Raw genomic sequence first — 13,500 nt, 5'->3', positions numbered from 1 at the left:
CAGAATCCAAAAAACCATCACGATGGGACACATCCAAACAGGAGAAGAAAGAGGATTCCATTAGCGAGTTTTTAAGTCAAGCTAGATCAAAAATTGGACTTCCAAAACAAGAATCCAGTGCCTTAGGAAGCAAAGAGGAACAGGCTCCCGAGCCACGCCCAGACATGGTATAGGGGTGCTGCTGTCTGTGCTGGAGACTGTGGCCTAGGCCCTTCTCTATGTGATGTGTTCTCTATTTAGTAGTGGGCGGGTGTGTGCCCATGTGCATGTGCCCATGTGTGTGTGCCTGTGTGCATGTGTGTGCCCCCGTGTGCGTGTGTGTGCCCCTGTGTGCGTGTGTGTGCCCATGTGCATGTACGTGTGCCCAAGTGTGTGTGTGTGAACAGATGACAGCCTCTGTTGCTCCCCCTGATATACAGTGAGTATATAGGAGACCATAGACTTGTGTGTGAATAACAGAGGACATGTTTTTTCCAGAGTATCTTTACTTATGGAAACCAACAGCAGATAGATTTCGCCCATGGGTTCTACCTGGCAGGTGCCCACCCACAGCATAATTGTGGCTGTATGTGAGAAAAGTCCACGTGTGACTGTCTAAAGCAGCTCTCACTTAGGGTAAAGCAGCAGAACCCAGCCCACTGTATTCAGATGATGATGAATAAGTGTTCCCTTTTGTGGAGAGAATACCCCCCTCCCCCAGGTTCTCTTACTTTGTTTACTTGGCTTTTGCACATATGTAGTCAGAGAAAGACCTATGAGAATGGGTTCTCTCCTTCCACCATTTGGAAGGATCAAATATCACAGGGCCTTGCACACACTAGGATCATGATAGCATTGAACACCTGTAGGGGGCGTTTCACAGTCAAACCGTAGTGGTCCTGGGATTCTCTGACAGAATCATTAAGACCTTTTGGTAATATCCCACAAGTTTCTCTTGATTTTTGTTAATCTCGCTCTTTTTTTTTTCTCCTTCATTCAAAGTGGTGCATTTTTGTTGAACTGTTTTCAAGTTAATAGACTCTTTCCCACAGTTTTTTCATTTTGTTGGTGAATACAGACAATGAGTTTTGTTTGTGTCGGAGTATTGGCCTAGCTCCTAGGACCCCACAGTTCTCCAGCCTCATGCTCTCAGACCCCAAAAAGGATCTCAGCTGCTTGTGCTTCCTGAGCATATTCTAGAAGAACCCCACAGAGGGGAAATGCTACACACTTGCTTAGGCAGTGCTGGGGGATACCCAAACCAGTTTTTAAAAATATGTATGAGTATTTTACTCACACACACAGATGTGCATACAGCACCTGCTGATCCCTGGAGCTGGTGTTACAGATGGATGTAAGCCTCCACATGGGTGCTGGGAATCAAACCCAGGTCCTCTAGAAGAGTAGCCAGTGCTTTTAACTACTCAGCCATCTGTCCACGCCCCCTAAACCCAATCTTAACTATTTGCTCATGTGTATGTGTGTGTTTCAAAGCATCAGGTCCCATCACCCATGACTCTTGTTTCTCTGTTAATGCAGACTGCAGACAAAGCTGTGGATGCACAGACAGACGGGGAAGGTAGCCGTCCTTCCATGGATTTATTCAAAGCCATCTTTGCCAGTTCCTCTGATGAAAAGTCCTCATCTTCTGAGGAGGAGCAAGATGACAGTGAGGACAGTCAAGAGCACACTGAAGAGGCCAGCCTTAAAGGCTCCCAGGAGGCTGCCATGGGGGAGACCTCTGTGATCCATGGTAAGGCTCCCTCCCTGACTCGGGTGCCAAGGGAGAGCTGATGGTGTTTAAGGTACAGTCTTGTTTGTCTGTGGTGAGACAGGCTCTCAGGAAGACCAGTGTGACCTTGACATTGCTAAGGCTGGCCTACAACCTCTGATCCTTTCTCCACCTCCTAGACTCTTATCTCCTAGGACTACAGGCAAGTACCACCTTTGGCTTTGCAGCCTTCAATTAGGACAATTGACAATTAATAGTATCTCGTCATATTCACACACACACACACACACACACACACACACACACACACACACACACACACGCTGGGCGGTGGTGGCGCACACCTTAATCCCAGCACTTGGGAGGCAGAGGCAGGTGGATTTCTGAGTTCGAGACCAGCCTGGTCTACAGAGTGAGTTCCAGGACAGCCAGGGCTACACAGAGAAACCCTGTTTCGAAAAAAACAAAACAAAACATACACACACATACACACACTCGTATATACAAGAGTGTGTATATGTGTGCATGCGTGTGTATGTTAGTATGTTCATATATATATTACATGTGTGCATGCATGCACAGTGGGTTCAGAGATCAGCTTTAAGTGTCATGTGTCATAAACAACTCCCTTGTCTTTTGAGATACAGTCTCAGCAGGGGCTTCTCAATTTATCCCCTGCTGGTGAACAAACCACAGAACCCCACATCTCCCAGCACTGAACTTAGAAGTACATGTCATCACACTTGGCTTTATATATGGGTTCTGGGCACAAACTCCGATCCTCATGTATGCAGCAAGCATTTTAGGACCTCTTTGTGCCACCTCTTGGGCCTTCCATCACTATATTTTAATTTGTCTGAGTAGAATTTCGGGTATTGGATCTTTTTAAAATCTAGTTTAAATCTCTGATGTGTATTTTAAAGATAGTGATTTTTGACAATATTGATTTCCCAACTTAGCCTAGTTAAGAATTGAAAAAGTACAAATTTTCTTTTTTAAGGGTTAGGATAGAGTTCAGAATCTAGCTTGGGCAAAATTAATTAATTAATTAATTAATTCTTCTTTCCTTCCCTCCTTCCTTTTCTCCTTCCTCCTTCCCTTTTTCCCTCCCTTCCCTCCTCCTTTCTTTTCTTTCTTTTCTTTCTTTTCTATCTTTCTTTCTTTCTTTTCTTTCTTTCTTTCTTTTCTTTTCTTGCTTTCTTGCTTCCTTCCTTCCTTCCTTCCTTCCTTCCTTCCTTTTCCTGGCTGTTAAGGGAGTGTCAGGGTTCTGGGAATGCATTTGATAAGGATGTTCAGGTTCCACTGTCTGGGAGAGGTGTTATGTTTTGGTTGGCTCCAGCAGGCATGCATAGCCTGGCATACTAACCTAGTGAGAAGGTCTGCTCTCATTTCGTGGCCTGATACTTGCCCAGGAGACTGGCCTACTTCTTTCATGCATCACCTTGAGTGTTCCAGACAAAACAGGGAGAACTTTGGGATGCTAGAGCTGTGGCCAGTTTCCATCTGCATCACTGGAGGTTCTGTCTGCCCCATCTATCTGTCTGCCCCATCTATCTGCCCCATCTATCTGCCCGTGTCTGTATGTGGTAGACCTGAGTATAAATCCTGAAGGCCCAGCCGGGCAGTGGTGGTGCATGCCTTTAATTCCAGCACTTGGGAGACAGAGACAAGTGGATTTCTGAGTTCGAGGACAGCCTGGTCTACAGAGTGAGTTCCAGGACAGCCAGGGCTATACAGAGAAACCCTGTCTTTAAAAAAAAAAAAAAAAAAAATCCTGAAGCCCCTTAACCAGAGTCCTACACAGGGATATGATACAATATTTATTTTAGATGGTTGCAATATCAGTTCTTTTTTTTTCTTCCTGTGGATAAAACCCTTATTGTTTTTAATTATAAAGTCATATATAGGGCTGGAGAGATGGCTCAGCGGTTAAGAGCACTGACTGTTCTTCCGAAGGACCTGAGTTCAAATCCCAGCAACTACATGGTGGCTCACAACCATCTGTAATGAGATCTGATGCCCTCTTCTGGGGTGTCTTAAGAGAGCTATGGTGTAGTTGCATATAATAATAAATAAATAAATCTTTAAAAAAATAAAATAAAGTCATGTATACTTGAAGGTTAAAAGTAGGCTGGGCATAGTGGTACATGCCTTAAACTCTAGCAGTTGGGAGAGGCAGAGGAAGGTGGATCTCTGTGAGTTCAAGGACAGCTTTGTCTACATAGTGAGTTCCAGGACAGCCTCTGTTTCAAAAAAAAAAAAAAAGTTAAAAAGTATAGGGCTGGCAGTGTAGCTCAGTGGTAGAGTGCCTGCCTCCCACGCATGGGGACCTGGATTCAGTCCCAAGCAGTGCATAAACTGTACATGGCCCAGAACTTGGGTATAGACAGCAGGCTCAAGAGCTCTAGGCCATCCTCAGCTACATAGTGAGCTGGAGGTTAATAGGGGCTATGCAAGATTGTCTCAAAAATGAAAACCAAAAATGGTACAGAAAGGTAGAAAGCAGGTAGAAAGGACCACTGTTAGCATTTCCAGTACAGAAAGGTAGGAAGGACCACTGTCAGCACCCCCAGTACAGAAAGGTAGAAAGGACCACTGTCAGCACTCCCGGTACAGAAAGGTAGGAAGGACCACTGTTAGCACTCCTGGTACAGACTTTGCATCTTTATGCTTGCTCTGTCTGACAGCAGAGTAGTCTGTTTCTCTTTTTTGCAGGGGCTGGTTTACTGTGAACAGAATCCTTTATTTTCACTATTTCTTCTGTTGATGGTATATTTTGAGTGAGGTTTATGGGGTAGGACACAGTCTCACCCCTGTTGGTAAGCTTGTATCTTCTTGTATGGGCCTTCTCACAGTGAGCTCCTCAGCTCCCATTTAAATAATTTGGAGTCTGCACTCCTCTGGCCATCTACAGTGGCCTCCTGTGGACAACCTGTCATGCATGTGGTTTTGTGTAGCCTGATGTAGCTGACCTCCCAACCCCAGTGTCCACAGGCAGAGGCAGCAGACTGAAGAAAGTGTACCATTTGGAGGCAAAGACACCAAGACTCAAGTGCATCAGTGCCAGGCAGGTGAATGAAATTAATATGCTGGTGTTTTTACAGTTGCTGAGCAGGAGCCTTGTGAGTCTGCAACCCCCTTCCCCATCCAGAAGGTACAGATCGATGAACGGGAAGAGTTCGGGCCTCGGCTGCCTCCTGTCTTCTGCCCCAGTGAGTTCAGTACACATCCTCATGTGTCACCCCTGCAAAGGAACAGCCCCACAAATGTCCCTCCCACCCATCTACCTGATTTCACAGCCACCAAGTGCTCACAGTGTTTCTGATTGCAGTCACACAAATGCCTGCTCCCTTCACTGATTGCCTGAGGGACAGTTGTCCCTTTACAGTGTCGAAGCTCTAAATGTCCTTTCCTTCTCAGCTTTGAAATATTTGTGTTAGTAAGCATCTTAAATGACATCATTTATCAGAGCTGGTATAGCACTGTAACCCCAGCACTTAGGACACTGAGGCAGGAGGATCACAAGTTTGAGGCTAGTCAGGCCCCTTTAATCCCAGCACTCAGGAAGCAGAAGCAGGTGGGTCTCTGTGAGTTTGAGGCCAGCTTGATGTACACAGAGAGAGTGAGTTCCAAGACAGCCAGGGCTACACAGTGAGAACTTGTTGCAAAAAAAAAAAAAAAAGGAGGGACATTGTGGATAGAAGATGTTTTTGGGTTTTTTGGACATTGGCTAACAGAGCAAATAAAATAAGCCAGTTTCTTTGGCTGTAGGCATAGGCAAAGTGCCTCTTTACCAGCGTCTTTAGCAGCTTCTGTTCTGGGGCCATAAGCTAATGAAGATAGTCAGCTTGGTTTTGGCCGTGGTGGCTTTGAAAGCCATGCTAACAAATATGGTCACATGGTCCAGTCAGACCAGCAGCATGTGATTCTGCTGCACACCATGCTGCTTCTACAGCAGTCCCACCTAAGTACTGGCTTGGCCGCTGAGCCCAACTTTCAGAGAATCCCAGCGAGCATGTCTCTCTCAGCTTTGATTCAGGGATCTTTGGATATAGGTTGGTGTTAGTGGCTGAAGTAATCTCTGGTTTATTTGTGCCTATTTTCTAGAACGTCCTGATTTCCATAAAATGGTGAATAATAACTTGGTATATGGGTTACTTAGGGGATAGGGATTTATAAAAAGTAGCATTAGAAAAAAACTTTGGGGAGCTGGCATTTTGAAATATCTGACTATCAATAAGATTAGAGGTGTCAGTATTCCCTAATGGTTTGTCTTCCTTTTCTCCCTACTGCTCATGTGCTTATCACACTTTCCTCCCCAGACTCTCGCCAGAAACTCGACATACCTCAAAAAGAGAAACCCAAGAAGAGCAAAGAAAGATACAAGAGCAAGAAGGAACACAGAAGAAAGAGAGAGAAGGTGAGTGTCTCTCTCTAGTGTAGAGAAGTGTGGGAACGTCCTGAGGAGCCCCAGGGAGAGGGGCTCCTGGCTGTGGTGCTGGACATAGGCCCCTCAGTGGCTTGGTAGAACTGTTATGTCCTGTGCTAGCTCTTTTCTCAGAACCTTTGTTTTCTTTTAGAGCAGCAAATTTTGAGTAGTTGCATTTAAAAAAGAAAAAGAAAGAAGGAAGGAAAGAAAGAGAGAAAGAAAGAGAGGAAGGAAGAACTTTTAACCCCAGCACTTGGGAGGCAGAGGCAGGCAGAATTCTAAGTTCAAGGCCAGCTTGGTCTACAGAGTGAGTTCCAGGACAGCCAGGGCTACACAGAGAAACCCTGTCTTGAAAAAGAAAAAAAAAAAAAAAAAGGAAGGAAGGAAGAAAGAGAGAAAAGAAATTTATGTCTAATCAGGCATGGTAACACTGTGTGAGTGGTTCAGTGATTAAGCATCCTAGTGGCTTTGGTTTCTGTCACCTGGCTTACACCTGTCTATAACTCCAGTTCCAGGCGATCTGACACCTTCTTCTGGCCTCCACAGGCACTGTGTACAAGACACACACAGGCAGAACATCCATACACATAAACATTACACATTAAATAATAAAACCATCCACCCCCACCTCATTATTACCTAGACTAAGCTCTTGGGCCTTAGTGGTCATTTGAAGGGAAAGAAACTTGAGACAAAGAATCCCACTGTAAGTGACTTTTTTGTCATCCATGTGTTCTTTATGGCTTATAACCTACAGTCTGGCTGTAGTTAGTGGCAGTACCTATGTGTTCCTACCCAGGAGAAGCCACAGCTCTAGTGTCTATAGGAGGAAGGCAGGCCTGAGCGCGGAGTAAGGATACACAGCCAGTGTTGGAGAAACAGCCCCATGTGTTCTTACACCTGCTCGGCAGTGGCGCGCTGCCACTCTCTTCCCTCTGCCTTGCTAGGACAACTCAGATTCCTGGGAGGATGGGGGCTGGGAGTCACCATGAGGTCCTGCCTGCATCTGTGTGGCTCTACTGTGTCTGTTGTTGACACATTGGGGATGCCAGCATGTACATGGTTTAATGTGTCACAGTTTCTAGCTCTGGGTGCCAAAGCATACTTTAAAGGAGAATTTTAATTTTTTTTTTTAAATTTTAAATAAAAAGAAAAAAGCTTTGTTTCTTAACAGCTCTAGCATTCAAACACATGCCCAGTGTAGGTGTTTTTTATCTTTCTTTTCAGCCCTTATATATGACAAAGTTCTACCTTTGAGCTAAGTCCCCAGCCCTTCTCAAGCAAATTCCAAGCATTCTACTGCTGAGCTAATCTGCCAACACTTTACTAAAGGATTCTAGGCAGGGGCTCTACCACAGAGCCACACCCCAGCGCCTCACTGGGGGATTCTTGGCAGGGGCTCTACCACTGAGCCACGCCCCCAGCCCCTCACTGGGGGATTCTAGGCAGGGGCTCTACCACTGAGCCACACCCCAGCCCCTCACTGGGGGATTCTAGGCAGGGACTCTACCAATAAGTTATACCTCATGCTCCTGGGTTAGGTGTGTGTGTATGTTCATCTGTACAAATGTGTATGTTCAATTGTGTATATATAGGTCAAGCATCATATTCAGTCATTCAACTTTTTTGTGTTTTGTGTTTTGGTTTTTTTTTTTTTTTGAGACAAAGTCTCTCAGTATAGCTCTGGCTATCCTAGAATTCACTCTGTAGGCCAAGCTGCCCTTGAACTCACAGAGATCTACTTGCCTCTGTGTCTTGAGTACTGGAGTACATGCTACCATGCCTGGCCCCTCCACCTTATTTTTTGAGACAAGGTCTCTTATTTTTTGAACCTAGAGCTTGCTGCTGCTGGGATGGAGCAATAGGCATACACTACCACACCTGCTTTTTATATATCAAGCTTGGTCAGCAAGAATTTTACTATCTGAGCTACTCCCCAGCCCTTGTCTAGCTTCTTTCCATCTATTGTTTCTCTTGCTTCCTAACCTTCATTTTTATTTTCTTTTTTCCTAGAAAAAGAAACATAAGAAACACAAACACAAAAGTAAGCAAAAGAATAAGAAATCAGAAAAAAATAGCAGTTCTGAGAGTACAGACAGCAGTGACAGCAGGAGCGATGCAGGAGGGCCAGCCGAGCTGTCCCCGCAGGAGCTGCTGAGAAGGTAAGCCCTGAAGGAGGGTTGTTTAGAAGACCTCAATCTCCTATTAACTTAAAAGACTTCTGTACAGACACACACACACAAACACACACACGCACACGCACACGCACATGCACACATATACATACAAACATACTTATGCATACACAGTCACACACACACACACACACACACACACACACACACATACACACACACGTAAATGTAACTTTTATTCTCCAGATGTAATTGTCTCAGAGGCTTACTGCTGAATAAACTCACTCTACTTCTTTTTGAGCTCTGGCTGGTTGGTTCAACTCAGCTGTTCTGGCCCAAACTCCTCTCCAAGCTGACTGATTCAAACTGGCTTCTCTTGGTTTCTGACTGAATTGCTCTGCTTGGCCTCATCCTACTTTTGGCTCCTTCTTGTTTGCTGGCTCTTTCTGCCTTTACCTGTGTCTATCTGGTTCTTCTGCTACCTGTCTTTGTAAAGTTGTCCTGTTAACGCTGCCCGCCTCTCTTTCCTGTGCTGTTCTCTTGGGAGTTGGGTGTATCCCATGTCTGACTCGTTCAATCAAATCTTTCTCTGATTTGTCACTTTGACTGTCCCTCAATTTACATGTCACTTTCAAACATGGCTGGTTCTTTCCTTTTAACTTTGTTTATACTGTTTGGGATTAAAGATGTGTACTAAGGGTATGTCTACATTCCAGCCAGATCACATAGTCCTAGATGGTCTTTGGATGTGATCTCTTGCCAGAGCAGCCATGTTGCTGGATTAAAATTCTTTTACATACAGATGCACATACATGTCCACATATACATACATACATGCACACACAGTCATATCCACACATACATGTAATCATATACATGCAACTATATATACAAGTAATCATACATACCCATACAATTATACACACAGGTAATCATAGATATGTATATATCTATATCTATATCTATATCTATATATACACACACACATAATCATATAAACATATACTCATACAAACACACAACCATACATACATGCAGTCGTATATACATGTATTTATACACATTGTATACACATTGATGTGCATGTTTCTGTGTATGACTGTTTGCCTGCTTGTATATGTATCTATCATATGCATATAGTGCCCACAGGGGCCAGGAGGGGATGTTGGATCCTGTGGAGCTAAGTTACAGTGGTTGTGAGCTGCTATGCTAGCACTGTGACCTAAACCCAGATCCTCTGTAAGATTGCAAGTGCTCTTAACTGCTGAGCCATCTCTCCAGCCTCCTCTCCCACCTCCTTTTTCAGAGTATAACATGCATGGTCTCTAGTTTAGTTCTCACTAGAGTCCTGTCCCTTTCTGAATGCTCATGAACACAGTCCATACTGTCTTGCCTCTCTGCCCACATTCTGGCTGTCCACACTCCCACAGAATGGTCTATAAGCTCTACAGCCTTCTAGATTTTCTCTATTTTGCAGCTCTTAACTTTTCCACATTTATCCTCACAAACCAGTTCTAAAGACCCATGAACTCCATGGTCAGGAGCCCCGCTCCTGGGTAGCAGTTTTCTGTGCTACTGTGATAAAATAACTGACAGGCAGCAAATTGAGGAAGGGAGAGCTTTTTTGGCTCAGTCTGAAGGTGCAGTCTGTCATAGGGGGCTGGCTGCTAATCAGTGTCCAGCAGGGAGTGTATTAGGGCAGATAGAAAACAGGCAGGTGGCTGTGTGCTAATCGACATGTACAACTTAAATAAAACATGAAAAGTTTGGTGGCACCTGCCTGTAATCCCAGCAGCTGAGAGCTGGAGGCAGGAGGATCAGGAGGATCAGGGGAATCAGGAGAATCAGGAGGCAGGGGAATCAGGAGGATCAGGAGGATCAGGGGAATCAGGGGGATCAGGAGGATCAGGAAGACCAGGAGGACCAGGAGGATCAGGGGGACCAGGGGGATTGGGGAGATCAGGAGGATCAGGAGGATCAGGGGGATCAGGAGGATCAGGAAGACCAGGAGGATCAGGAGCTTCAGGGGGATCATGGGGATCAGAGGGATCAGGAGTTCAAAGTCATCCTGACCTACATACCAAGCTTGAGGTCAGCCTGAGCTACATGAGATCTCATCCCAAAAAGCCAAACAAACAAAAACAAGAACAGAACCTGAGAGGCAGTATATGTGGTAGGTACCACTGGTGCTGAAGACACATCTGTAGGTTTTTAGATAGTTGTAAATGCACCTGTGTTCTCATCACCCTAATATATACCCAAGACAATCAACTTGTAATGAGAAAAGTCATCTTTGGGCTCTTGGTTTTAGAGGGTCCAGTCTTCACTCAGAGGTCCCTGTTGGGAAGAGGCTGGGGTCCTACTGTTTGCTTTAGACTTAAGACTGCTAAGGACCTCAGACTTTCCACTGTGTCCCACCAGAGAACAATTTGTGGGTGTTACTTCACCCCTACTGTGTGGATTCTGGATCAGATTCTGGTCGTCAAGCTTGGGAGCAAGTGCTCTTTACCTTCTGAGCCATCTTGCCATCTTTGTCCTTTTAAAACACGATATCTCATTATTTAGCCCAGGCTGGCCTTGAACTCACATCCTGCATCAGCCCTCTGAGTACTTGGATTATCAGTGCACAACCATGCCCACCCAGCTCCTGTTAAGTTTTAGTTGTATTTAAAGGAAACATGTTTAATTTAGTTGTGTGTGCTTTTTCCCTCATTGTATATGTAATGTTGAGGATAAAGCCCAGGGCTTCCTGCATGCATGCTGTGCTACTGAGCTAGTTCCCCAAGCTCTAATAAAATCATGTCACATGAGCTCTCAGCTTTGGAGAGGCTTCTGTGTTACCTAGGCAACAGCAGCTGGTTAGTGGTTGGCTGTGCACTATTCCTTTATGCAAGTGAAGCAAGGAATGTTGTCTGTTCTGTCCTTGGTTTTTTCCATCCAACCCGGCCCCTTTTCTTTCTTTTTGTGATAAGGTCTTGCCATCTAGCCCATTCTGTCCTGGAGCATGTGATCTTCCTGTCTTAACCCCTAAGTGCTGGGACAACAGGTGCACACCTCCATGCCCAACACCTACTTAATTGGATTATGAAGTTGAGATTTCAGACTGATAACTCAAAAGCATTGGGCCCCAAAGTGAGCATGCTTTTGTTCCTTTCCAAAGTCATGTGATGGCATCAGGAGTTGCTGTTAGAAGTGGAACCTGGTGTGAGGGGTGGGTTTGCAGGGCTCTCTGTGTGCCCTGGAAAGAGTTTAAAAATAAGGAGCAAGAAGCTTGAGAAATGGGTCAACAGCACAGCTCTTACAGAGGACCAAGTTGTGTTCCCCGCACCCATAGCAAGCGGCTCACTGCTGCCTTTATCTCTAGCTGCAGGGGATGTGGTGCCCTCCTGACTGAGCACCTGCATTCACATGCACACACACAGATACACGAGTGTATACATAATGTAAAAATTATTAGAGTAAATCTTAAAACATAAAATAAGGATTGAGGCCTGGAGTGATGATTCACACTTGTAATCCCAGCACTTGGGAAGCTGAGGCCAGCCTGGGGCTGGGGATGTGGTACCGTGGAAGTATTTTGTTTTTAGCCCTTTTCTTCCTCTCTCCTGTTTTCTTCTGCAGACTGAAGTGTCTCCCCCTAAGAAGGCAATAATGGAGCCCTGCCCTGGCCTGTCTCAGTCTGGAGGTTCTCTATGATGCAAGTCCATTGATTTCCCAGTTCATACATTGTACAGATTGTATTTATATGTAAATTCCTTCTGTAAAATAATTTTTTAAACCTTGACATTTCAAAGGCTGCCCTGAAAGGTTGCAGAAATTGATTTCTATTTTTAACTTCAGTTCATGTTAGAGGGATAAAAGACTGAACAGTTTAATTAAAGTGGCTTTAAAAAAAAATGTGCTACTTGATTTCTTTTGGAATGTCCTGGAGATTGTAAAAGGGAGAGAAGAGTGAAGGCTTTTCTCTAGCTTCTGTGTCAAGATAGCTGAGTCCAGTAAGGCCAGCTGGGACTTGGCAGTGTGGCAGTGGAGGGGGCAAAGGAAGCGATTGCCCAACCCCACCCTTGGGAGAAGCTTCTTCCTGCTGGTGATGCCTGGAGCCCAGTGGGCAGACTGAGCAGGGCAGTGTGCACCATAGCCTGGGTCTCACCAGCTGACAAATGCAGAGCTGGGCAGGGGTGAGTGGTAGACACTTACTGAGCCAGGCACTGATGTCATCTCAGCACCTTAGTGGGGGTAGGGGTAGGGACCAAAGTGCAGGGAACTTCCTACAATGAGAAAGACTTCAAAAGAAGCAAGAAGATGTTCGCACTTTGTTTAACCACCCAGGTATGAAAGCCTCTGTATTTCACAATTATTATATCCAATCTTTTCTTCTGCCTGTAACTATCATTGTTATGAATTACAGTGAATCTTTCCCTTGTCAACACACATAAATGTAACCCTGGTCCCCAGAAGCTGTATCCTGTTCCTTCCAAGTCATGCCATAACTTATAGGCCACTTATCAGACACAAAGTGGGCATGTTAGGAGCTCTTCCACAGGTGAAGGGACAGAGATTTACGGTGACAGAGAGCCAGGATCCAGGAGGGCACAAGGGTAAGATCCCTGGTTTTGCACCTTAGTCTCCTTCCTCATGTGTCTAAATGCCAGAGAACAGGGGCAGTAGTACTCTGCACTGGGAGGCATCTTCTACCATCCCTCCCTCATTTCCTCCTAGCTCTTCTTCGTTTTTTTCTTTTTCAAAGGCTGGCCTGGAAGGAAACAATCCTGCCTGAAGCCTCCGAGTCAGGAAGTGGGCAGGTAAATAGCAGAACCCGGTGCAGCACGTGGACCCGAAGGGTTCAGCGCGGGGTGTGAGCACGTGGTCCCACCGTTCCCGCTGGGCCCGTGGCTGGCTAGGCAGGCTCCAAGATGGCCTCACCCCAAATCTCCCTAAAAGCCTCGAGGGACACGAGGAAAGGTTCTGTGGAGACCTGGGAGGGTTCAGAAGAGCCTAGGAAGGATTCTAAAGACAGTGGGGAAATTATTGACGAGGTGAAGAAAGCCACAGAAGAGGTCCAGAACAGCCTTGATGAAGCTAGGAAGGGTTCTGCTGTCCAGAAAAAGAAGAAGAGGAGGCGTGCTAAATGGAAGGGGTCTCTTGAACCCAAGAAGCTGGATTTTGTCGAGGACAGTTGGCGGAAGGGATCTCTTGAGCCCAAGAAGTTGGATTTTGTCGAGGAC

At 45.5% G+C, this 13,500-nt stretch overlaps 2 protein-coding genes across 2 annotated transcripts in view; both read left to right on the top strand.

Moving 5' to 3' along the window:
• Positions 1-12,172, top strand: part of Gpatch1 (G-patch domain containing 1) — a 43,504-nt gene extending 31,332 nt beyond the window's left edge. Inside the window, exons 15-20 of the mRNA XM_031386196.1 lie at positions 4-167; positions 1,519-1,732; positions 4,816-4,923; positions 6,034-6,131; positions 8,154-8,302; positions 11,897-12,172. Coding sequence (XP_031242056.1) covers positions 4-167; positions 1,519-1,732; positions 4,816-4,923; positions 6,034-6,131; positions 8,154-8,302; positions 11,897-11,927 — 764 coding nt within the window. The 3' untranslated portion in view covers positions 11,928-12,172. The remainder of the gene's footprint in view (positions 1-3; positions 168-1,518; positions 1,733-4,815; positions 4,924-6,033; positions 6,132-8,153; positions 8,303-11,896) is intronic.
• Positions 12,173-13,129: 957 nt separating this feature from the next.
• Positions 13,130-13,500, top strand: part of Wdr88 (WD repeat domain 88) — a 37,775-nt gene continuing 37,404 nt past the window's right edge. Inside the window, exon 1 of the mRNA XM_031386195.1 lies at positions 13,130-13,497. Within this exon, the coding sequence (XP_031242055.1) occupies positions 13,189-13,497 (309 nt within the window). The 5' untranslated portion in view covers positions 13,130-13,188. The remainder of the gene's footprint in view (positions 13,498-13,500) is intronic.

Source organism: Mastomys coucha, unplaced genomic scaffold, assembly GCF_008632895.1.
Source record: "Mastomys coucha isolate ucsf_1 unplaced genomic scaffold, UCSF_Mcou_1 pScaffold21, whole genome shotgun sequence".
NCBI lineage: Eukaryota > Metazoa > Chordata > Mammalia > Rodentia > Muridae > Mastomys > Mastomys coucha.
This window is presented reverse-complemented; position numbering and strand designations above follow the sequence as displayed.